The sequence below is a fragment of the Myripristis murdjan genome, chromosome 13, assembly GCF_902150065.1.
Source record: "Myripristis murdjan chromosome 13, fMyrMur1.1, whole genome shotgun sequence".
NCBI lineage: Eukaryota > Metazoa > Chordata > Actinopteri > Holocentriformes > Holocentridae > Myripristis > Myripristis murdjan.
The window spans coordinates 26,916,740-26,943,099 of NC_043992.1; the positions used below are offsets into that span (position 1 = coordinate 26,916,740).

The 26,360-nt window shown below is 42.6% G+C and overlaps 1 protein-coding gene across 1 annotated transcript in view; it reads right to left on the reverse strand.

The window, feature by feature from the left end:
- The window catches only part of elna (elastin a), a 55,346-nt gene that overhangs the window by 18,800 nt on the left and 10,186 nt on the right, over window positions 1–26,360 (reverse strand). Inside the window, exons 2-26 of the mRNA XM_030066375.1 lie at window positions 25,530–25,631; window positions 24,060–24,098; window positions 22,637–22,735; window positions 22,136–22,162; window positions 9,417–9,539; window positions 9,144–9,224; window positions 7,199–7,267; window positions 6,942–6,968; window positions 5,866–5,946; window positions 5,563–5,652; window positions 5,300–5,347; window positions 5,089–5,151; window positions 4,903–4,935; window positions 4,708–4,779; window positions 3,310–3,351; window positions 3,126–3,212; window positions 2,984–3,034; window positions 2,747–2,830; window positions 2,552–2,587; window positions 2,148–2,432; window positions 1,707–1,844; window positions 1,249–1,404; window positions 912–1,070; window positions 744–824; window positions 103–162 (exon numbers count right to left, since the gene is read on the reverse strand). Of these exons, the coding sequence (XP_029922235.1) occupies window positions 103–162; window positions 744–824; window positions 912–1,070; window positions 1,249–1,404; window positions 1,707–1,844; window positions 2,148–2,432; window positions 2,552–2,587; window positions 2,747–2,830; window positions 2,984–3,034; window positions 3,126–3,212; window positions 3,310–3,351; window positions 4,708–4,779; window positions 4,903–4,935; window positions 5,089–5,151; window positions 5,300–5,347; window positions 5,563–5,652; window positions 5,866–5,946; window positions 6,942–6,968; window positions 7,199–7,267; window positions 9,144–9,224; window positions 9,417–9,539; window positions 22,136–22,162; window positions 22,637–22,735; window positions 24,060–24,098; window positions 25,530–25,631 (2,133 nt within the window). The remainder of the gene's footprint in view (window positions 1–102; window positions 163–743; window positions 825–911; window positions 1,071–1,248; window positions 1,405–1,706; window positions 1,845–2,147; window positions 2,433–2,551; window positions 2,588–2,746; window positions 2,831–2,983; window positions 3,035–3,125; window positions 3,213–3,309; window positions 3,352–4,707; window positions 4,780–4,902; window positions 4,936–5,088; window positions 5,152–5,299; window positions 5,348–5,562; window positions 5,653–5,865; window positions 5,947–6,941; window positions 6,969–7,198; window positions 7,268–9,143; window positions 9,225–9,416; window positions 9,540–22,135; window positions 22,163–22,636; window positions 22,736–24,059; window positions 24,099–25,529; window positions 25,632–26,360) is intronic.

Below are 26,360 nucleotides of genomic sequence, written 5' to 3' on the forward strand. Positions count from 1 at the left end.
AAAATAAAAAAATAAAAAAATAAAAGAGCAACATGCTGTGCATTACTGCCCAAGTTTTATATAAAATAAAGCACTGATGGAAAAATACTCAAGACATTGTACCATATTTGGGTGGCTTAACTCCGGCTACCCCACCTGGCACCCCTCCATATCCTCCAAATCCTAGGATGGTTTACAGAAAATATCAATGTAATGTTACAACTTTTTTGGCACACATGTAAAAGTAATGTATATAATCACATGTAAGAATATGTAATAACTTTCTGAGAGAGGATGTAAAAGATGTAATTAATGTTATATTTGAAAGGTTTACCACTTCCATATAGAGAAAATATAAATGAGGAAAATGTAAATGATCATATGATGAAATCTCACACCTCTCATTCACATGCACACTAAACATGTCTTCATCTTATAGCTGCAGAACTTTTCCTCAACACCACCAAAGCTTTTTACTCAGTCATGCTCATGTAAATAAAAAGTTGGGTAAACAGCCACCAATGTGAATAAAAATGTCTTACATATAAGAAAAAAAAAAACCTCATTTATGATTTTGGGAGATCCTGTCATTAATCACTTGCTATGATGTTTTATACTATGAATTCAAGTAATAAACATTATGCCAGCCTGAAAAGGTGTAGAACTCAGTTTAGGCTGGTTTAAGCTCAGCTATATTACTGCTTTTTCCATCACCCCCTCTCTACCCCATTCCTGTCCCTCAGGTATCTTTGTTGGCCTATCACCTGGCCTTTGGTATCCTCCACCAAGCACGCCACCAGGAACTCCTCCATATCCCACAGGCAGGCCAGCCCCAGCTGCAGCAGCTGCAAAGACACATAATCTGTGATCATCCGCACATTATAATGAGCAAAAGTATGAAGAGATGGGAGACGTTGCATTACTTCCACTACCATATTTAGCAGCTTTAGCAGCAGGAGAATATCCTCCAGGTCCGACTCCAGCAGGTCCAACTCCTGCAGGTCCGACTCCAGCAGGTCCGACTCCAGCAGGTCTGACTCCAGCAGGTCCAACTCCTTGTACCCCTGTTACTCCTGGTCCAAGTCCTGTTCCTGTGTGGAGGGCACACATTTACCAGACACACAAGTTTTGTCTGGTAAAGCTAGTAAAATGAGAGTGGTGTGGCCAAATCAATGTGTACTGAAGCAGCAGAGTTTGGGGCAAAAAGGGTTGTACATTACCAACGAACACAGGAAGAAAGAAATTCACTCAATCTGCACTTATTCCTACCATATTTAGCAGCTTTGGCAGCAGCAGAGTACCCTCCAGGCCCTACTCCTCCTGGTACTGCTCCTCCTGTTCCTCCCAGTCCTCCAACTCCCCCTAGTCCTCCAACTCCCCCTAGTCCACCAACTCCTCCAAGTCCACCGACGCCACCAAGTGCTCCTGCTCATAAGGTTGACAGTGCAACACAAGAGTAGTGGGTTAGCTTTGCCAATCTAGCCATAAAGCTGTATATAATACTAATGCCAATTATATGCCACACCATATTAAGCAGCTTTGGCCACTAGTAAACATAAGTACCATAGGTTTTTTTCTGGTAAAGCTAGTGAGAATAATGAGAGTGGTGTGGTCAGGTTAATCTGGACTGAATCAGCAGGTTGGAGCAAAGGAAACTGACAGAATAAATTAGCAAAAGCAGAAGAAGTTTCACTCATTCATTAGAAACTGTCAGTATTAATGCCCACCATATTTAGCAGCTTTGGCAGCAGCAGAGTACCCTCCAGGTCCTATTCCTCCTGGCACGGCTCCTCCAGCTCCTCCTAGTCCTCCAACTCCTCCAAGTCCTCCTAGTCCCCCCACACCTCCCACTCCTGCCAGTGCACCTACTCACAAGGTTGAGACAAGACAAGACAAGACCAGTCAAGAGACAAGACATGAGATGACAAGAGAAGACAAATGTACAGAAAATGAAGTCTGCTCAGTCTGTTATTGATCATGGTCATAATCATGATCATGATCATGATCAGAACATGCCGTATATTTAAACATTGGCCTTGGAAATGTACAGAAAAAAGCATACACATATGCTTTATGTATAGACACCAGCCTACCCATCACTTGAAATGCTCATGACCAAGCTAGGCCTAAAGCTGTATGTGAATGTTAATGCAAATTATAAGCCATACCGTATTTAGCAGCTTTGGCTGCTGCTGCTCCTCCTGGCACTCCTCCTGGCACTCCTCCTGGCACTCCTCCTGGTACTACTCCTGGTACTACACCTGGTACTACGCCTGGTACTACACCTGGTACTACACCTGGTACTACACCTGGTACTACGCCTGGTACTACGCCTGGTACTACACCTGGTACTACGCCTGGTACTACACCTGGTACTACGCCTGGTACTACGCCTGGTACTACGCCTGGTATTCCAGCCCCTCCAGCTACCACTCCAGCTCCGCCTGGGACTCCTGTGGAACAACCAGGTCAAGTTTGTTGATGCAAATGCAGAGACTGACTTATATTGCTGACTTATACTACTTATTTGGAGTCTTAATTTCTAAGCAGTTTAGATCATAAATATTCTCACCATATTTAGCGGCCTTGGCGGCTGCTCCAACACCTGCTGTAGTATATTTAAACATATGCATTAAAGTATATGTTAGAGCATTAAATAGTATTTCATTCCAACCACAAAAGAAAAACAGAAAGATGATATGAATAGTTAGATTTGTTTCTGTAATTATAGAAGATGTCTTGCCAACAGTAAAGTAGGATATCATACCTCCTGGCACTTGCCCAGGAAAGAATCCTGCTTGTGGAACACCACCTGGGCCACCAAGGACGCCACCCAATGGAGCAGCTCCACCTGGGTATCAAAAACGAGTGTTGAGTTTAGCAGAACTGTTGCACAGCCTGTGTATCTTTTATTATTATTATTATTATTATTATTATTATTATTATTATTATTATTATTATTTGTCTTGGCAAGAAAACACTGTCTTGATAATAACTGTGGTACCATATTTGGCTGCTTTGGCCTGAGCAGGTGAGATTCCTCCTGGCCCAACTCCTGTACAAAGTGAAAAATATTGGTATATTTTGGTGTTCCTTTGTACCTTTCTGTACCACAACACTTTACAGCATGTAAGTAAAATTCCCACCAGTTCCAGTGGGAAATCCAGGCTTAGACCCAGGGCCAGCTTTTCCACCTGGAAGCCCAGCACCGCCAACACCAAAGGCTCCATAACCTGGAACATTATGATGAGACACATTATGAACTCCTGCATCCCCACTGATGCTGCAGTTGTGTCAAATCACTGCAAAATGTTAAAATCTGTTTTGTACCATAGGGAAGTTTGCCACCACCAGGTTTTTGTCCAAGGGCGCCTGAGTAGAAAAGAAACAGAAAACTCAGTCTGGAGTCATGAGACAGAATGGTGGTTCTGCACACATCCGTATATACACAATGCATTTTAAGAACGTATCTAAAATAACAGTAAGTTAAACGACAGTTATCTCACACATTATGCAACAGCTCAAAACAGCTGCAAAATGTTCAGTGCCTTGCATGTTCAGTTCCTTCAGTGATGTAAAACTAATTGTATACAGTTGTACTCAATGGCAAATGTGAACACATTAAACTGGTTAGTGAGTGCAAAAGATAGTAAAGATTTGAACCAAGTAGGTTATTACTAATGCATAATTTGATTTTTAGCTTGTTCGAGTTAAGAGTTAATATCACTACTTACCAAATGACATTTACTGTACTTGTTTTTCAAAACTAATTAAAGCGCCAGTAAGCCATTACATATAAGATGTTAGATAGTCATCTTCACCATCAAACATATAGCATGTTCTTTGTAGGTTTCCAAATGTCTAAAGATAAAAAAAAAAAAAAAAAAACGAGGCAGGCCAAATCAGGCCATCATATAACTGTAATTAACTGGCCACATGAATACTTTTGGAGCCATTACCACGTAAAAATGAGAGAGGAAAATTGCGAACCAAGAACACACAGTAAAATTGTCAGTGTTCATGTTACTTTGAAAGCAAATTCAAATGTTTATATAAATCCAATCAGTGCTTATTAATGCTGGAAACTTTGTGAAGTTGTGTCAGCTCACTCAGCCCATATGTATACAGTATAGAGTATATGGTGGATTGGAGGCCATAGAAAACTTCACTTTGCAACATACTGTACATGGCACCCTTCCCTGCTAGAAACAATTAAATAGATCATTTTAATGATAATAAGCTTTTGCAAACCTGGTCTGCTTCTCATTAATGGCAATCAGAATCACCCTGATGAGAATGGGTGAGTTGGCAAGCACAGAGAGCTTTAGTAATGTAGCTGTGTTGCAATGGGATTCCTCCTTTAAATGATCTACAAAGCAGCCACTGGGGTTATTATTCTGATTATGCGGCCATCAGTATGTGGATGGATAGGACAAAAGGAAACAAACAAATTTGTTTGTCCTTTCTGGGGCCACAAAAACAGATTCTCCTCTTCCGTTGAAACATAATTGGTAATAAACCCACCATACACAACCTTAGGGGAGTACCCATAGAAGTGCCTCTTGGTCAGGCCATTAGGCAAATACGACTGTCTGTGCACTGGAGAAAAAAGAGCTGTACACCAATAGTGGTCAGGAGTTCAAACAAAATAGTGGCCATCAGGGTATCAGTGACAAAACAAGGATGCACCAGCTTTGCAGAGTTACTAGCTTGATTCAGACGACATACCTTGCACTTTTGGTGATTTGAGAGGGTATCCATGGAAAACTCCTGGTTGCATTGGTCCACCATACCCACGGCCTCCAGTGTTACAAATTTAGGGAAAAAATGTGTTTGAATCCTGATTAGTGACAACAAGCAACCTACTTAATTCTAAAAAACTAATAATGTTTGTAATACTGGAATAATGCTCAAGAAATCTACCAGCTCCTGGTCCTGCCTGGGCTCCCCCTGGCACTGTGTAACAGAAATCATTTCAGTTAATCAGCTGAAGCAAGTTCACTGCTACAAATGCAGATGGTACAAGTGCCATTCAGCAGCCATGAGAAAGACTGAAAATACCAGACAATACTCATGAATGAAATATACTGAAATAATTTTAGACCTTACATGATTTAGGACTCAGGCCATTGCCAATGGCCACCCCAGGCAGAACTCCACGGCCACCAAACCCTAAAGGAGGCACAAGCATGATTAAATGGCCACAATTACACTACCGCACCACACCAAAGTACTTGGAAGGATAATGTTTGGTAAAACCACTGGCAAGAAATACAGCAGCAGAAAGATTACTAAGACCATTTCTGGCAAAGAAACACACCTTGTCCCGGCAGCACACCACCTTGGTAAAGTCCAGGCACACCCACACCTGTCACAGTCAACATGACATTTACAGTGTTTGCCTTTGCAAATAACTGCAAATGATTCAAATGTGTGGCATGCTAATCATAGGCAGATGCTCTCTTGTGGTCTGCATATATACTCTCTTTATAATAGCCTTGGCCAGGCAAACTTTGTGCCCCTAAATCCTTATGAAATTTTTTTTATGGCAAAAGCCAATAGAGTGTTTGAGCTGACACAAACCTGGCACTTTAGCAGCTTTCTTTGCAGCAGCAGCAGCAGCAGCAGCAGCAGCAGCAGCTCCGGGAAGACCTGTCTGTGGAATAACAGGCACTGAAAAAGAGATGAAGTAATATTTAGGTCATCCAGGAGGTCACTGAGGCAGTGATCTTATTTTGTTCTGCTGCTCTTTTGCATACTCCTGTCACCATGATTTTGGCTCTGTAACCTTGGATCATGAAAAAACATGTTTCCATTTCATGTTTCCAATTCAAAGAAAATAGCAAATGTCCATCTAAAGATTGCGTGTGTGTGTGTCTATCTTGCCTCCAGCAGGCACTGCAGCTCCAGTTCCTGCTCCTCCAGGCCCTCCTCCTGCCCCGATAACAAAACCTCCAGTCCCTGCTCCTAAATAAAGTGTCCAGATATGTTAAACTCATACTCAGTTAAACCAGTCATTAATACGTCTGTGGACATAAGTAGGTCCGATGACCACTAGAGGGCCCTGTGCTATTGGAAAGGAGTAATGAGGAGGTTGTGGCCTGTGCCAGACCTGACCTTTTTTGAAGCGAGGCAGACCCATCAGGCTGACCAGTGGTACTGAGACCAGCTAATCTGGCCTTACTAGCCTGTCATCAGCCTCATGATCAAAAGCAACATGGCTTACTTTTAATCTAATCAGGAGAGACAGCCAGTATGCATGGCATTAGCCTTGCCTCATCAAATGCTTCATTTCTTTGGCAATCCCTTCGTGCAGGAAATGAGCTGTCAGCTTCAGTTGTAGGGGAGCTTGGCAGCTGGATAAAATACATTCATTTATTTGTTTAACCTTCCTTTTCAATCTTACATTCCATACTTTGCCGAACAGACGTTGCGCACTGCCTGTAACTATGTGGCCTGGGAGATTTGGTGGGGAATAGTTTGGCAAGACGATGTTTTGTTTTAACTGTGCTTTCTCAGTGAAATGGCTTGTTGCAGTATTTTGAGTGTCGTGAAAACAGCAGATTCATTTACGGACTGGAGTTTTGTCATTTGCCAAACAATACTTAAGAGTAGGCTCTTCGCCATATTGCACTGCCTGCCAGTGACAGGCCTCTTTTGACTTCATGCTTGATCAGTCTGCCTAATTTAAAGTAAATCATGTGCACATACACTGCACATGCTTTGAGGACATGTCTGTCTTTGTTGAGGCTCATGCAATCCGAGGCTTGCAGGTACATGATAAAAATGTACATTTGTTTGGCAACCAGTTCTTTTCCTGTCGAGTTAACATTAATGTGAAACATTCATTTTGGCTCCCTCATAACGTACAAAAATGAAGATCTATCAAAGACTTATAAAGCTTTGTGTCAGTATTCAGCACCCTTCATGGTTCTAGCTTGTCAAACTGAGAATCAGCTTACCTCCTTGTGGTTGACCTGCTCCTGCACCTATAAACAGAACAGCCACAGGATCTAATGATAACATTTAACACTATTTATCATCACAGATATGTGTAAATGTAAGACTTGACCATTAAAATCCTTCATAATTAGGATTTTAATAATTTCTTTTTCCATGTCCTTGATTCTGCCTCATTTCCTTGGTGACAAAAGAGCAAACACAGACTATGCAAGACACATACAAAGTATGTGGCCAGTTTCGACTCCTGACCACTCACCTTGACCCGGCTGGAGGCCGCCTCCTGGCACTCCACCTCCTGGCACTCCACCTCCTGGCACACCGTAGCCTGAATGATACAACAGTGAACATAGTGGTGTAACAGTTGACGTGGATGATATATTGATCACTAATTAGCAGGGGCTTGGCCAAGGCCTGTTTAAAAAGAGTCAAACTCATGTTCAAGACATAGAAATAGTGGGTTTCAAATAATAGCATGAACCACCAATCATCCCTCAGTCTCTTGTATTCAGTTTGGTCCCTCAGTCACTTAGCTTCAACAAGCCCTGTAACAAAACAATAAACTTCATGTTGTACAACATGCTGTGCAAGTTGTCTCAAATACCAATCTAACTAAAATGCAAAAATATCATTACTGATTTGAAAGTTCTCTACTGAACTTGGTTTGACATAAGGCACTCAAGTGGATCAGCATCCTGATTGGTTGTGTTTGGTTTGAAACTGTTATACATGCCTTTCATGTTGAAAGGGTTAGATGGCACCTAGGGAGCCCCACTGTCCCCTAAGGATATTTTAACCTTTGCTGACCTCTTATCCTTCAGTACTAACTCTTCTAGACATGCCTACTTTTAAATGTTCCAAGGACTACAATGGCTTAAGTGTTCCTCTGGAAGGATGGTCCTAAACCAGGGGGTTGGGACCCCTCAGGGGAGGTTACAAGACTTTATGGGGTCATGAGATGATTTATGGGATTAGGAAAAACAATATTTCTACAATTTATTATCAGCTCTATTTTGTCTGGTTCTTCCTCTCATTTTTGCCTTTCTCTTGTGAAATGAAGAATAATCTTAAACCTCTAGGCCTCCTCTGAGGTCTGCTCCTCTGTAGACCCATTTGTTGTTTCAAATGAAACAATGATGAATCAATCTTTGGTTGAACTGTTCACCACTCTGCCTATGCTTACCTCATTTTAAGTGGTCTCAAACCAAAAAGATTGAGAACCACTGGCTTAGAGGAACACTTCAGCCTTTGTGCTGCATCGGGTCCACCTCCTGGAATATCTCCATACTTGCAAACAATTAAATGTAAGTTAATTCTTGCCTGAAAGTCAGGTGAATAGCAGCTGGCACTTGCAACTCATTTGAGGAGCCCCTTAAAGAAATTGTTTTGAGTCTCCAGTGCAATGTGATTAGCCTCACTGGTTTTACCACCAGCTGCTTTGGCTCGCTAGTCAGTTTTTTCCACAAGGAACCATATCTATTCTACGCATTGGCCAAACAGCTTGTAGGCTATCTGGTTGCTTTTGCTCATTGGACCCACACTAAATGATACCAGTTGTCCAGCGAAATGAAATCAGGGAAGAGACTATGGGTTGGCCCCAATCCATCTGTCTGTCTGTCCATCCTTCTGTCTGCTCAACCATCCTTTTATTCGTCACGAACAATATCTTGGACACCACTGACCGGATTTTGACCAAAGTTCAAGGAATGATGCATCTCATTACTCCATTCTGGCACTGCAATGTTTATATGACAGACCGATCCAGAAATTTCAGACTTTAGGGGTTACAATAAACCACAGAAAAATCTCATTTGTTCAGGATGTTACACTAAATTCTGGATGTGCGAGCATGGCCTTTCCACCTTTGCAGGGATCTTTAATCCCAGGCGAAAATGAATAAACAGTGTCACAGAACGGGTAACCTTAGTCCTCTGAGGTTACCTTTGTAGCTGAAAGAGCCAAGACAAAGAACCCGTGAGTGCCCCTCAAGCTGGCCTGTCCTGAAGGGCTGTATCTTTGTGAGGGGAAAGGACACCGGCATGGGTTAAAGTACCCTTAGTGAAAGGCAGGGCTCACCACCAGCTGTCCAGTATAAGGGTGTAAGGGGCTCAAACCAATCTTATACGAGCATGCTACTCCTATATTATGAGCTGTGTCTCACTCAATCTCAGAGAATTCCAGACGTTATCTGCTATCTGCTGTACCTTTTTTAGCAGCCTTCTGTGCAGCCCCTGGGAAAAAGCCCCCAGGTCCAGCTCCATATCCCCCATATCCACCGTAGCCACCTTAATGGGACAAAGGGGGGAAAGGATGAGTGAAAGATAACTGCACTGGCCGAGATTTTTACATTGTGGGTGTAAAAACCTCAGTAGGACATTTTAACGTAATGCTGGGTTGGTGGGATGGCAGGATGATTAATTCTTTTCACATTGCATTGAGGCCCAGTAACCTAATGTCACACTTATGTTGGCACACACCTCCCACACCAGTTCCAACTCCAGCTATAGCTCCAGCTCCAGGCTTCAAGTATCCAGCCCCTCCTAGGCCTCCAGGTCCCAGGCCACCAGCCCCAGGACCCGCAACTCCCAGACTCCCATAGCCTGGAAAAAGAAACAGTAGAGACAGGCATTGAAGAAGTGAGAGAGAGAGAGAGAGAGAGAGAGAGAGAGACAGAGAGACAGAGAGACAGAGAAAGAGAGTGAGAAGGAGAGAGAGAAAGGGGGAGAGAGAGAGAGAGAGAGAGAGTTACTGTAGGGGGCAAAAGAATGGGTGAACGACAGCAAACAAAGATTCTTTCTTCAAGCCCTATTTTCTTCTACAGTGTGGCTATACGTTACTATGTGCCAAGAGTTACTGCATAGAAATGAAAAAATATGGCACAGCATCATGTAAAAGCAGTGGAGGGCCCCAAGCTGCCATTATGGTCTACACGGTCAGTCAGCCTATTATTTCGCTTCGGTTTCTTGAAGATGAATTCCACACCTACAATAATTCAAAATCTAAAATGACTGTAGCATTGCTTCATGACTTGACATCAGAATGTCATGTTTATTTCCCCCATGTTTATTTCCCACAAATAGACTAAAGACATTTTCATCAGGTGACCGCAAACTGAAGGTGGCACATATGCATGCTTACTTCAGGTCATGAACTATACTGTACTGTGGTCGTTTGGAAAAAGAGCTGATCCTTGCTTATCGGAAAACACAGTAGTATAAAAGGGCTGTCGAGCTGGTTATGGCGTATTCTAAACACTGGAGGGAGCAGTTTATTCCTTCTGTGACCAGCCAGGAACTAGGAGCTAATCTGCAGGGTGCAACAGCGTTTGGTGTGTCATTAGGAAATCCACAAGAGGAAAAAAGCCTCCCTCCCATATGGTAGTTATGCATGAATAAAGTCATTTCCCAGCTTGGGTATCTGTTTGCTGACAAGAACAAAAAATGTGGGAAGAGGAGGGAGAGAGAGGGAAAAAAATGGGGAAAGAGAGGAATGATGTGGAGTGCACTGTTCACCACCTGCATCATTTTCCAAATTCCTTCGTGAATTGGAGGAGACTGAAACATATTTCTGACGAGAGCTCCAAGTTGAGATGCGGGGCCAGTTGATACAGTGTTCAGGATAACATTCCTAGAGTATTAAAGTTAATTTGTGCTTTAATTCTGCAATAAATCATGTCTTGATTTACTTGAAGCCTTAAGTCATATGCAATCATAAAAAAATGAAAAACCAGTTGCAGGCTTGAGTTGCCTATTTAGGACTATTGGGGAAGATATGGAATTAAATCTAATGTTGACAGGCAAGAAGATTGGTGGCAGTGGCAGTGTAATTTAGTTTATGAAATACATGTTGAGCTTAATGAGTTGTGTATGTTTGAGAGTGAGTTTACTCAAGAGTCTTGACACCACCCAGGCCCAAAACACAAAGAATTGACAGACTGCAAAATTATAGATGAATGCTACCACTTATATATATATATATAAAAAAAAACAGACGAATTTGCATATTCTTTGTGTACTGGAACAAGCTTAACAGCATCATCAAAAAAGCCCCATAGGCACTGAAAATAAACTACTGCCTTTATTCTCTGTCTGTGATGGTTTGCTATCCTACTGTCTAAATACATAAAAACGGGCACATACCTACATTACAAACACTGGGAATAGAATATTACTTAAAAATACTGTATGTCCATGATCTTGCATTGCAGTGAGAGCAAAGATGATGACTAGAGAATGAATAATTCATTTTTAGGAATAAAACTCTGGTGTGAGGACAGCTAAGTATGGGAAACAAGCTGAACAAGGGCAGAGTGAAGAGGGGGATCAGAGAGGAGGGTGAGAGCCTGGAGACGCTCCAGCAGGGTGCAGGCAGTGATGCTGAGGAGGTGGAGGAATGTGCTGGGAGAGGGGGAGAGAGAGAGAGAGAGAGAGAGAGAAAGAGAAAGATGGAAGTGTGGGGTTTCATGACCTAGACAAAACAAATGTGGGCACTGGCCTTGCCAAGCTCTTGGCAAACTCACTGAGCATGCAATGCGAGCTCAGACACTAAGCTAAATGTCCTTGGGATAATCCATCTCCTTCGAAGCTTTCAACTCAATTCTTCCCGATTGCTCAACCGTCCCCAGGCACACTCGAAGTAATAACAACAGCAATGGACTTCTAGTATAAATCAGGGTGATCTAGGGCTTTGTCTTCCCTAGTGTTTCTAACACTGACTCAAAGAATCTGCCTCATTTGTAATGTGCAGCACATACTGTAGGAGTTTGGGTATGGATAAGGAACATGAACATTAAAAGAAAGTGACAGGAAAAAGATAGTTACAAGAGACACCTGAAACATCAGCCCTGTAAAAACAAGAAGTCTGGCTCAAAATTCTCTTTTTAAACTGGAGAAGGGCTGGTCTCTCCTTGTTGGAGACACAGAAGATTCCCACTGAGCACTAGATGTAATTTTAATGTTGCGTCTCACACAGCCAAGGTTCTTTTTGGCTACATGCAACCCGAGTTTTAAATAAAGTAATAAACAAAATGTTCCTAATATAAGTAACGCATGAACAACTGTTAATATCAAACAAATGTACCAAAGAAGTTCATAAGCACCAGTTCGTTCTTTATGCTTTTTGTCATATAGCTCAGAAAAAATAGTCTAAGACAGGGCCGCCCCTCCCTGTTTGTACGGCCTCATGTTGTGCTGGGGTAGCAGTTTGTGAGGCCCCCGAGCCATCGCTTGCGAGGCCTGCACACGCCAAGTCAAGTCAGTGGAGGTCTGTCATCTAGCGCACGCATCGCTGTAATGATTGACAATCAACATCTGGCCAATCACTGCTCAGAGCCGGACAGCTTAAGTTACTTTGTTGAAAGACACAAAGGTCTGGCTCCAAGTATTATATTCTATGAAGGATTATTATTCTATGAAGTTTTTTTTTGGAAAACATATTTATTTCCATTTTTTTTTTTGTTATTATTAATTGATTACTTAATTTATTTTTTTTATCAGATATTATTTATTCTTAGTAATAAAGATTGTTATGCTGGTGTTTTTTTATGCTCTGATTTTGTGCCTATTGTAAAATTTACAGGCAGGGAGGGAGCGTACAACAGTGGGAGCCTCAAACACAAAATTTGCTTCGGGCCCCAATTTGGCCAGGGGCATCTCTGGCCCAAGACATTAAACGTCTACTAAACTTTCTCTTTTAAACCGTATGCAGCCAAGTTTTAGCCCAGTTGTCTACAGCCATTTAAACCTCTTTTAAACATTTAATCAACGTAAAATTGTTCAGTGGGTTATGGAATGTCTGGTTAATAACGGGCTGGTTTGAGGTATGTGTGTGTGTTTGTCTGTGTGTGTGTGTGTGTGTGTGTGTGTGTGTGTTAGGAATATAACTGTGTGAATGAGAAAGAGAGAGAGAGAGAGAGAGAGAGAGAGAGAGAGAGAGAGAGAGAGAGAGAGAGAGAGAGAGAGAGAGAGAGAGAGTGAAGACAGCCAGTACTGTGGAGAGGTTTCGCTTTTCCTTCCATCATCTGGCCCACCTGTGCTCACATGTGCATGACCCAACCTGGCTCTGGCAGTTGTGCTCAGGGTCGAGCACCACCTGCCATACTGAGCTCAACTCTCTGATCTGAGATCAGGAGACAAGATGCAGACCTCCTGAAGTCAATCTGCACACACGCACAGACAGTGTGTGTGGATGCGTCTGTGTCTGTGACCGTGAGTGTAGGCCTTGGGCGGACACCGGGTTCACAGAAACAAAACATCAAGGAAACTTGCCACAGAGCTTAGTTTCCTTTGGTTTCCGACATTACTAGACACTGGGAAAATAAAATCGCTCACAAGTGAAAAATGCTGTCTTGTAGCTCATATGTTTTTCTGGGTGAAAATCAGAGCACACACTAACAAACTCTGGATCACTGCTTGTTTGGCATCCTCCACCGACTGTATATTTGAGAGATAGAGGCTTGTACAAAAGCTCTCTGTTTTAACCATATTTACCCCAAATTGTCAGCTCAAATAAGCAGGCTTGTGTTTGAGTGCTATTATTACAGCTTGTCAGCTCACACAAACAGATCTGTCTTAGCTCACACATTATTGGAAGTCTACACTGGTGTTGTTTGTTGTAATGAACCACACACTTGGAATCACTGCACCCTGACCTTGACTGCTAATCACTGCTTTTCTTTGGTGCTGCTCACATTTATCAGCCAATGGGCTTGTGCTTGCTGGTTGCTGACAAGTCAATGCAGTGGCTGATCTCTTGGTGACACCCAAGCTACAGCAGGAAAAACTGAGAGACTTGAAATCTCAACAGCCCTCGGACATTGGACTCCAAGAGGTCAAATGAATGCTCTGAGTAGAAGATAGAGGGGACCGAAACCCAATACTACACAGGAGAGTGAACTGGGGGCCAAGGAAAGTGTAAGGTAACTGATGCAGTACTGTAATTCATCATAGTTTCCCTCCATTAAGAATTCCAAAATTGAAAAAAGAAGTGTTACAGAAACAGGTTTAATAGCCATTTTCCGTTCAGAGAAGACCACTTGCTTTCACAGCTGTGCAGTGGCAAGTGCATCGGAAGGTCTGTGAGTTGAAATCCAGCTCTGTGCAGCAGTGAATTATTCGGTATCACAAACAATTGTGGTAATTCATTTGTTGTAGCTGGTTTGAGAATGATGTCAGTTTGGGTACAACAGTAAATGTAAGCCTAAACCTTGTTTGACAAAGGAGTAGTCTCCTTTCCAGTAAAATGAAAACGTGATGAGGGACAAATTGGACCAGCTTGCAGTGATCTTTGCCCACTACCAGGGAGTCGGCTTTGGTACTAAAACCGAAGACTGACATTGGGATAAAACTGGCCAGACAGTGTGGCTGGCTCTTTCAGTCACCAGTCATGTTCTCAAACTCGGGTGTAGTTCAAGTGAGGGATATGAGCCAGTGTGAACAGAAGGATCTGGTTTCAGTCTCACCACTGAAACATCAGACTCACTCTCTGTAGGGGTTAGGTAAGGTAATCTTCTGTTTTAGAATCTGAGCAATAGAAGAGACATTAATCAAAACAGTGTTTTTCGCCTCTCGCTTTCTTTCTCCCGTTCTTTCCCCCATTTTCTCCATCATGCTCTTTGTCTTTCTCTGTCTCTCTTCTCTCTCCCCCTCCTGTCAGTGTCAAAGAGGCAGCGCGCATCAGACCTGAGGTGTTAAAAGCAGCAACGGGAGGAAGCCAAACGTGAGGAGGGAAAAGACGGATCCACTTTCTCCCTCCGTTCCCTCCCTTTTTCTCCCCCTCTCCCATTTCGCACTACTTTGTGAACCAGCTGGGGCTAGGTGAAGGGTTTAATTTAAGAGAGCGAAGAATTCCATGGCAAGTTTCCAACGTAACTGACGGCAGACGCGCAGATAGCAGACTTCGAAGTTAGAGCTTTGGAATCTCCAGGAGATTTCTTGGACTTGTTTCTGGCTGTCTATTTTTTTTTTTAACTCATATATAACCGGGCAAGTGGACCAAGAACATGGACGGATTTACAACAAAGACATGCGGGCGTAGTGGCGGACGAGTTGAGAGCTACACACTCACACTTTTCTCCCTTAACACTGTGCTCCGAATTGGAAAGTCAATGCACAGAAATGACAGGTGCATGATGTTATATGGTCACAGAAGATTAATGAGTGTCTTCAATTGAGCAAAAGTCACGGAGGGCTTATAGTATAAACTATCAGATCAGCATGTGTTGAAGTGAAGGGAAGTTGGGCAACATATAGGCAAAAATGCTGTGATTATCTGTAATGTGATCGGAAAACTCACATGATAACTTAAACTTGAAAGGCTCTCTGGAGAATGAGCTTTTTGTTGTGATTGACAGGTAGAGTCTGTTCTTCGGCTGTGGTCCCATATAAATCTCCACTTTGTAGGCTAAGCCCATCATTATGTCCTTCACTGTCATGACACCAGATTTTTATCAGTATCAAATTATCACATTGTGGCAGTTCAGAGTTGGTGGATGGATTGCGTTTTTATGAGGTAATGCAGGACAAGCTGGATGAAAGCAGAATGATGCGAGCTGCCGCAGTGATTCCAGATTGTGTGAGACAGGTCGACGGACTGAGAGTTCCCTTTGCCTCCCCTCCACCTCCCCTCCCCTGTGACCTCCCCTGCTCCTTGTCACCTCCAAGTTCTCCATGCTGTCAGTCACGGGCACCCAGCTATGGGAAGCACATGCTGGACTAATTAAGCATTCACAAATTCAAACCAACACACACAAACTCTCTCTCTCTCGCTTGATGGTGTGAGGCAGCCAACTTTGACGGCAGGCCCTTTGATTGTTTTCCCTTTCCTTTTCCATGGAGTCAGTGACACTGTCAACAAGAGGTCCCAAAGCCTCAGCCCTCCTCCATGCCAGATGACCCCAAGTGCACAACTGTCAGAGCAGGAGAAGGGGATGCAATTCATCATCACTGTGGAAAATCTCCCTGTTCTGTGGCCGGTGCTTGCACGGGTGAAAAGGCTTTGTTGAATTTGGGAACATCCCCCTTACAGACACACTCACACAGACACCACTACACACATGGTGACGCACATGCTCCAAGGGGGTGAGCAGCCCTTACAAATAGCTGCAAATTAAGGGCAACCGTAAAATGAGCCATTGCACGTATTTGGACTATGGCACTTCCACCATGCCAAACCACACTGCCCTGCCCAGTGACGTCCGTGAGTGTCTGCCTTCAGCACCTTCCTTCACCTCAACACAACTCCATCTCCAGCAACACATGGCTGATTACACACAGATCTGTGTGGAGAACATAACTGCTGTCCCTAATTTAAGTTGTGCTCATTCATGCGCCATACATCACAACACATCCACTGTGATGATGTCATTGTTTATGCTGCAACTCATACAGAGCTTAACACGCCAGGCTATCAGCTTTCAAGCCGACCACACAGTTTGCACTGTTTCGTTGTTTATGTGAGAGATGAGAGACTCTGATATGCTTCTTTTTTATCCACCTCTAAAGGCAAGCCACAATTGCTGTGCCAAAAATCTCCTCAGTATGTCTGAGTATGTAACCTTTGAGACACTGCTCATATTGTGGGCCCATATTACCTTGGCACACACTCACATCATGCATAAGTATGGAAAATGGACAGCATTTGTAGTCTGCTGATAACAATGTATGCCACACACCTAATTATGGCAGAGGCTGCCATGCAAAGTGCCAAGCTGCCCTTCAGAAGCGGTTAGGGCATCAGTGTCTTGCTCAAGGACACTTCGACATACTCTCTGAAGGAGCTGAGGACTGAACCAGGAACCTGCCAAATACCAGTCAACCACTCTACCGCCTGAGCCATGCCACCCTTGCCAAAATGTAGGCAGGCACAGACATGCACACACTCTGCAAGCACTAGTGTACACACATGTGCACACATGGCCATGAAAATCTCTGCAGCAAATGAGTGGATAGGTAACCAAATCCTCTTGGACACGAGCAATGTACAGACACTTAACCACAAACAACTTTTAATTTCTGAACAGTATTTATTATGTCTTGAGAATCTCATTGTTGCAAATAACACATAGGGCAAAAATAACAGTCAATAAAAGGAGCCTGTGGCCATGGTATGTAAAGTTGGCCAAGTATATTTCCTCTCCCAGATGGTCCACATATGCATCTCACTGCCATTCCACTGAATACTTTTCTGACAACTCAGGGTTGAGAAGAAAGAATAACCTTAGACAGGCCAGCTCGCGGCAGAACATGACATCGACACATCGACACATTGAGGTTAGCTCGACTGCGTCAGCCTCAAAAGCATTTTCCGAGTTCCTCTGTCATTACGCACACGACAATCATCGTGAAGCCGTCTGAGGCATCTCACTATGGCAAACACATGAGATTAATTGTTTCAGTGCTTCAACTGTGGAAACGCTGTTTACCAAGTTGAATATCAAAGTATTGCTGCGTGAGCTGAATGGCCAAGACAGCAGGTAAGTTGTGGAAGTGCTCCAGTGCACCATCAGAGCAGATCATCACCTCAGACGCCCTCACAGGATCTTACACAGATGGTACAGTTTATAGACCTACAGTTGAAGTCATTTACATGCTGCTAACAATATCCATCTTCACAGGTCATTCAGTCTGGTATTACGATCTTGTTTTTCTCAAAACAGAAAAAATACCCATAGAGGGTGAGACAATTTCACTTGTTGAATGAAAACCAACTTCTTTCAAGAACTGTCTTCATCAAGTGATTTTATGTTTGTACTAGTCATGATCCACCTTATCTCAGAAGAAGAAAAATACTGAATAAAGATTAAACTGCAACTATAAATAATCTCTAATGATAATATCTTTTGCAGTTTTTTTAAACAGTTTTGAGACTCATTTCTGCTTTTGGATTAAAACTTACATGCGATCAAAGTGCAAAACAACATTGTCAGGCTTAGTCGGACACACATGGACCTTCTGACCTACAACACCTCTCGATCCACCTCTACCAATGACTGCAACAAGGTCGCTCCAGGGGTGATCTGTCTTCATGGACGCTTAGGGAAATAAGAGCAAGAGATTTCTCCATTGCTGTATAAACATCACTTAGGCCCTGCTGCCAGATGGACAAGGAGAGCGCGCCTTGCTCCAGACCTACTGGCAAACGGAGCTGGGGAGAGGTTGTGGGAGCATGCCAGGGGATGGCTCATCAACTCACACAGCGAACACCAAGAAAAAAAAAAAAAGTACAGTGGTGGAAACATGGTCACTAGAGAATGACCACATGAAACTGAGCAGGGCTGCCGCAGCAAAGTAAACTGTGGTTGGCCAATGGTAAAAATATTGGTTTACTGTGGGAAAAAATAACAGAGCTGTGAACCGTAGCATATGGCTTGGGTGACTGATTTAACACCATTCAACAACTAATAACCCCCTTATCTTATCTAGCTCTACCCCTTATCGTTTTCATTGAAGTGGTGATGACAGTGCTAAATGTGGTGTGTGCTGTAATTCTTCAGATGATTTAATGAGATTCTTGAAGATGCAGATAATACCGTCGGGTGGCGACTTTAACTGATGGGAAATGTGGAGAAAGAAGTATGCAGCAAAAACAAACAAAAGCTGTGGGTTGTGTGTGTGTGTATGTATGTGTATGTGTGTGTGTGTGTGTGTGTGCATGTTGAGGGTGGGTCAGCTGAGAAGTTACATGATATGAGTGATATGAATTTTATTTCTTTGCAGACTTCAGCTTGGATTCCAGAGATTCAAAGCTTTGCACCTGGCCTCATCATAGGGCAGATTAAGGAGAAGACAAGAGGAGTTAGGTGGGTGGAAACAGAGGAAAATGCCTTTCTTTCACATAGCTCTAATGTGTCTGAACAAGCAGCATATGATTTATGGCATGTATGTGTGAAATGTGTGTGTGTATGTGGTGCAGGATATGTCCCCAAACCAATGCCAGAATACACAAACAGTACACGTGAATATATGTGCATGTGAGCACATCTGCACTCACATACATTTGTACTCGCGTACATATGAAGATCATAAACATATTTGCATACACTCATGGTCATGCACATTCACATTCACATGCACATTCTTCCCAGCCTCTGACAGCTCAGAGGACAGGTCTGAGCTCCAGTAATGAAAAACATATGTGCTCCAGGAGACGAAGCCTCCTCCAAGCTCATTTTCTGTTGGCTAACCGCTCTCATCCTCACCTCCATCTATCAGTCTACTCTCTCTCTGCAAGATTTCCAAGGGTGTGTGTGTGTGTGTGTGCGTGTGTGGGTGTGCGTGTGTGTGCGATGTGAGTGAATGGATATATATTTTTGTGTATGTATGTGTGTGCTTTGTAGATGACATATATGTGTATGCCAGAGTTATTGTTGCTTTCCATCCTCCTCACATCACCCTGTCTCCTCTCGATTCCCCCTTCTCCATTCCATCTTTCCACTTCTTCGCCTTTCCTCCTCTCTCTCATCTTCCTCTGTAAGTACACTTCTTCAAACAAAGACCCTGTTATGAACCAGACCAGAAGATAAACCAGAAGCCTCAGGTATATCAGCGGACTGCACTCCCAGGAAGGTGCACAGTCTAACATGCAGCATGATCCTACTTTTATAATTTAAAAAATCTGGTCATTGAAAAGCTCTGAATAAGGGTTGTGAAACAGCGATGCAGATGAGCTATATTCCCAGCCACAGTGTGGGACACGGGGTCAAACACTGATTCTAGTGTTGGCAAAAGGCTGTGACAACTGCTTGGACCCTGCTGCCTACTGAAAAAGCTCCTCCCGTGCAACACAGCCTTGTAAATCATACATTTTGACTATTTACTGTGATTATTTATGACCCAGCAGGTGAATTAAAAGATTAGGTATTGCATACATATTCTGTGCACTGTATATCTTTCCAACTTACACAGAGAGATACTTAAACAATGTACACACAATTTCTTAGATGTCGTATCTTTCCTGTAATAGGTCTGATATTGATGCTAGAATAATTAGGCACACAGGCACACAGGCAGCACAATTTCTCTGTTTCGTCTCGTGTTTCTGGTAAGTCAAATGTGGACACATGGATATCCCACCCAGGCACATCGTTCCACAACCTAAAACAGACCATTGCATTGGTACAATGAAATTACAGCAACAACTGAAACAGTAACCTCTGTGTTTCTTGTTAGCCGCCTCCGCACTAAGTGTTAGTGACAAGAGGCTAGTCTGCAAAAGCCTGTCTAGTTTTGGCAATCAGTCTGTGTCTGAGGATTGAATCCACCTTTGCTTGAGGGAACACAGGAAAGGAGACAGTGTCCAACAGCTGCTCAGAACAAGAAATTTCCCTTTTTCCAGCTTCCAGTGTCTTGTCAAAGCTGGATGCTGACAGGATTCACAATTAGTGTAGCATTTACAAGGTCCTGCATGAGCTACGCTGCAATTCAGTGCAGTCACGCCACTCACATCGCCAGCTGCTGTTCTCCATTACACGCCAGGCAAGGTGTATATCTGAGGAATTCAATGACATTACTCTGCAACCGTGTACGTGTGTGTGTGTGTGTGTGTGTGTGTGTGTGTGTGCTGGGGCAGGTTCAAGTCCCTTACATATTGCAGGGTAATAGAGAAGGGTCGACCATTTCCTTTATGCAGATAGAATATAATTTTACTTGGCATGTTTTCTGCAACACAAGCCAAACACTAACTAACTGATGCAGATGGGTTCAACCTGCCATTGTGTGAAATCTCCCTGCCGGTGAAATGCTGAAGTACATTTGTACAGTAATGGAAAATCCAATCCTGAACTGCAGAAAGTGTCTCAAAATCGAAAATCTGGATTGCTTCAGGCAGCGTTCATCTGATGGAATGGAAATCTCTCATCTGAAAAGTCACCTTTGATGGGAGCCATAATCAGTGAAGACTGAATCTAATTAAAGCCATGAAGGGGAACATGTTACAACCCCTTTGTGACTACCAGCCTCTCCTTCCATTTCAAAAGGCTGTGCAACCTTAGCCGACCCTAAACTGTTCATTCAGTGTGGCATTCGAACTTTTCCCTTTTTTTTCCACACTAAGGTGGTGGTATTAGAGAGCATTTATTTATACATTTACAGGACCCACATTGCCCTAATTTCAAAAGGACAAGGAACTGCTTGTAAAAGTGCTTGCTTCCTTTTTTCTCACTAATCTAATTTCTGCCATGGAGACCAGGCGAGAGATGCAGAACTCAAGTGCATACAAAAGCCAGGGCATTGCTTCCCAAGAAATGCTCTGCTGATCCCAGCCAAAGTCAACTTCCACCTAACACTGGATATTAGGTCATTTTCACAAAATGGCTCTCTTGCAACTCAGTGACTTGTAAGACAAGGGGGGGAAACCACTCTAGAGGGACCCTGGTGTAACCTGCTCCGTCTCTTATCAGACGATTACTTGGCTCCTTATCTTTCTCAACACATAGAGGTAGGCCGAGATTATATCAGCAATGCTTACGGAAATTTAATGATGGCCAAACACTGCTAATGCACCAATACAGTGCAGACTGAAATACAGCAAAGAAAAATATTTACCGTACAGTATCGGGGAGAAGGGCTGTGGTAACTTTCAACAAGGAGGTTTCCAGATATTGTAAGGGCCTAACATTACAATAACATTAATCAGTGCTCTGGCACCATTGTTTGGCAGGCGTTGATGGGAGTTTGCACTCTGCCAATCATCACTCGCTAATACAGTAGAGGTGTAGGAGTGGTAGAATCTGTACAGTATGGTCCCACCCAGTCAGGACGTAAACCAAGCACCACAAAAACAGAGGGGCGATAAGGAGATGTTGGTGACAACCAATCAGAAGAGTCTGGTGTTTCTTTGCCACTGCCCAGAGTCTGTGCTGGTCTCAGTCTGCTGTTGGCATGTGAACTTAATGCATTCTGCACACATTAACATACTTTCCTGCCTCAAAACAACAGATTTTATTTTCCTTCTTCCTCAGCACTTGAACATTTTCCATGTTGTAAACAACAAAATATGCTTTACTTCCATTATAGTGCCATTTCACAGCTACTACTCTGTGGTTACTAAGTGGCATTATTAATTAATTATTCAATAAACCTGATAGAACAAAACAAAACAAAACAACAACAACAACAACAACAAAAAAACACAGATATTGTGTAGTAATACTTACATTCATAAATCCTACCCACACCAATACAAAGATATTGCTGCTTACCTGGTTTGGGGGGTTTTCCACCTGCTCCTGTTGAATGAAAACCAAGTAAATAAGTTCTGTGAGTTTATACCTTTGCCTTGCAGTATCAAAACATGCTTAATGCAATGTTTGGTAAGATAATGCTTATTTACAGCAATTTTGACTAAGCATTTTCACTTTTTAGCAGCCATGCTTGTATGGAAATTCATAGAGCCAATGAAAAAAACAAACAAACTGGCAGGCCTAAGAGACTGCAGTCCCCATAACTAATATAAAAGATTTACAGCCTAAAAACCTGTGTTTATAGTGTTTATATGTGTTTCAAACACTGCAAAATAAACACTTATGATATATATATATTTTTTTATTCTATGCTGAGGTTTTACTTTTCAGGAGGAGTTGTTGCCTGTTTGCAGCTAATATCAAAAGGCCTGAAAATCAGTAATGACAACAGACTGAAGGGGCAGCTAATGCTGGAGGTTAATTGCAAACACTAAAATGAGAAATTCTTTTTTTTCATACCTGCTCCCAGTCCTCCAAGGCCGACGCCACCGGTCCCGACACCACCTGGCACTAAACCGCCGGGGCCCACACCTCGACCCACTCCATATGGTCCTGCTGCTAGAGTCATACAGAGATCATCATCACCATCATTTCAAATCATTACTCCCACAATCATGATTATCATTATTACTAACCACTTTAAGAGATTTAATTACATGTATGTGAAATGTGCAACAGACCTCACAGCTTCATAGCTCACACCTCATAATGCCATCCAATAAACTGACTTAATAACAGTGGTTGGCCCTGAACACATGTTTACTGCCACAGCAATATCCCCAGGATTTAACGACTCTTAGCTTGTGGTGTTGTGACAACATGGAAGTCTCACCATGTGCTTTTACCAGCCTTACCAAAGTAAGGATGAGTCTCGACAGGAAACGTCCTCACACCACCCATCTGTTGATGCTTGTTTTTATTGTTTTTGTTTATTTTTATTGTAAAAGTTACACTGTTGCACACTCGGTTAAACCTTAAACCTTTGTCTTTCGTAAGCACCAAGACTTCAATAGTCCCATGATCTCATCAACGGCATTAGCACTTTCTTCCTGGAAGCATCTGAAGCATCTGTTAAGCACTGCTGGGGCTAAAAAAAGAGGTGCCCGCTGGACACAGGGTCACACTTGTTCAGCAAATGGGAGCTGAAGCCGTGCCAGGACATTGCCCGGTCCACCACCATGTGAAACCAGTTGGCAGTGTGGAGAGCGCCGCCCCTAGTCCTCAATCGTGGTGGTGTGTTGTAGCTGAAGTGGAGTGTGTATGCAGAGCCCTGTGTGTCTGCTATGAATGCGTGATAAGGCGAGTGCCAGATAGCGTACTGTCATTCAGTGGCTGTGCTCAAAAGCCTGTCTAGGCCATGGCAAGATATTCAGGGCCTGAAAAGATCAACTGCACTTCTACGACTAACAGATGACAGGAGGAATGATACATTTGATTTACATTTAGTTAAAAGATAATCATTTAACCTTAAAAGGCTATATCACTCTGATCACAAATCATTGAACTGACATCACTTTAGATGATTCAAAGTGAGCGTTCGCTAGCCATGCCAATGCAAGCTAATAGAGCTAAATAACACTTCCATGAAAAACTGCTTTCCAGACTGTTTCCTATTTCACAGCATAGTTTATGACACGCAGAAAAATAAAAGAGGTCTTAATAATCTTCAAAGAAATGCTCCACTGATTAGCTAAAAAAAATGGAAAAAATGGACTTTCTCATAACCAAATCACCAAAATGTTGGTCCATATGCCTTTTTTGATGGACTGGAAGAACACAAAGTTCATGACAAACCAGATGGGCTTTGTAAAAAAAAAAAAAAAAAAACCTCAGCCTCTTTAAATGAGAAAAGTATCGTAAATCTATTGTCTCCTTTACTCACCTGCAGCTTTGGCTGGTTTATAGCCTGCAGGGACTCCTCCTTGTAAAACAACAATCATACAGAACATAAGAGTTATGGTACATGCAGTGAGTGATGTAATGGACAGTTTTGTTGTTTCTGCAGTTCATCACTACACCAGATGCCTTTCCTCTTACTTGCTCCAGAGGTGCCAGGAAGACAATTGGTGATATCTGGTGCCACTTGCTCTGCTCGCTTTTTGTATACTTACTCATTTATTTAGGCATTTAATTATTTATTTACTTGTTCAGTGATTTCTAAAGAGGAGTGGCCCACCCTCCTCAATTATTTTATTTATTGTTCTTGGGGGAATGGAAGGTGCGAGAGAGACAGTACAGAATGTTTGCACAGGCCAGCACAACCTGAGCTACAAATCAAAAACCAAGCAGTCACTGGTATATGGAACTTTATGTACTGTATTAGTGGACGGAGCCAGCAAGGTTGTATTTCATATGTATTTGTGACCTTGCTTTGTTGTAAAGAGTTAGGCTAATAGGCCACAGCACCATATGAGGAGAATTAAAGAAAGAGGAAAGGTTTGAGGGTTTTGCAGGGGAAGAGAAGAGGCCTGTGTGAGCGACTGTTTTGGACTATTAGAAGTTCCAGCCTCAGGGGTTGACCCCAGATGTGAGCGTTTGAGCCATCCAGGCAGCTGTGAAATGTTTAGCTTATTCGGTTTGATGACAAACTGTTGCAGAGACCCAACAGTATTACAATATATTTTGCATTTTCTGTTAGGTTTTCTTTTCATGCTAAGTACATTAACTACACTTCTGTTATAGCCCTTATATCATCACATTTACACCAAGCAAGCAGGTTTTACATAGATTTATTGTCTCTTTTTTTATCCAGGACTACCCGCTGATATAGAGGTGACAAAAAAAGGTGACACTTTACATTAGCAGAAGTCCTGCACACTATAAACATAAGCCAGAGCCAAATCAAAAATTTTTTTTATTTATATATGTCCTATATATAATATGTCCTATCACACAGTTTAAAGTTACACTGAGGTTACAGCTGCCTACCTCCAGTGAAATGTAGAGCATGTCTGGTATCATTGGATCTTATGTGGGGTGCAACTTAACAGGTGACCTGTTTATACTCTTCTGAAGCTGATAATTACCCAGCAATAAAGGCTTCAGAGTGCATCACTGAAATTACTGGTCAACCTGTTTACACTGAGCACTTGTCCTGGATGGTAGTGGGAGTGTAAAAAGGGCAATAGTTTGATGGGCAAAAAGTTTGGTTTCAGATTAATTTCACAGCTACAAGTGTTTCACTGATTTCATTTCAGTTTATTAAAATGTTTTGTTTGTCTGCAGTCATATTAATCTAAGACTTTGATTTATTTAACTATGATAACTTTGTTAAGACAAAACAGACTGTGACTGTGTTCTGCATTATTTTTTGTCTCAACAGTGTCCAGACAGACAATGAAGGCTGTGTTACCTGGAAGGAGTCCAACACCTCCTGGTGCAACACCTCCTGGTACAACGCCTCCTGGTGCAACACCTCCTGGTACAACTCCAGCACCAGGTGGTACATACACACCTGTGACACACACACACACACACACAAATATAAGTGATCTTTCACCAAACACTTGAACCGCTGTCTAAAAATGTGGCAGGTATTCTGTGGCCATTGCTGATTTAATAGCATTTCTCAGTAATGACCCCATTCATTAGACAAACATTTTTCCAACACATTCATCATCTGTGACCCAGACAGCAAACCTGAAATTTGTCTCTGGCATGCACCTCTGCCCAGGGTCATAGCAGTGATGGAGCACACACTGAAACATGAGGGTCAAAGCAAAAAACAAAAAAAGAAAGAGGAAAAAAAAGGAGGAAAAAAAAACAAAAAACAAAAACAAAACCTTTATGAGCTTGATTAAGAGAAAATTCCAATTGTTTTCATTCTGATGAGGTATTGCAGTTGGAAACCTTCTTTCAGCAAGCTGCACCACTGCCCCCCCACCTCCTGCCTTCCTTGCCTGATTTCTGGCTCCAGCCCAGAGTAACTCCTGAGATGGTCGTTCTGGATCCCAGACACGGTGGCCTCATGTGAGCAAGTAACAACAACAGAAACAAAAGAGAAGGAGGATGAAAAAAAAATGACTCCAGTTGTTCTGGGACAACTAACAGCTAAATCCAACGGGACCGGTGAGCTAAGGCCAAAATTACAACGTTATATTTTTTGAAGGAAAAACCTGGTTTGTATCACAAGGAGCACAGCGCAATGGAGAGAATGGGGACTGTAGGACGACGATGATTATGT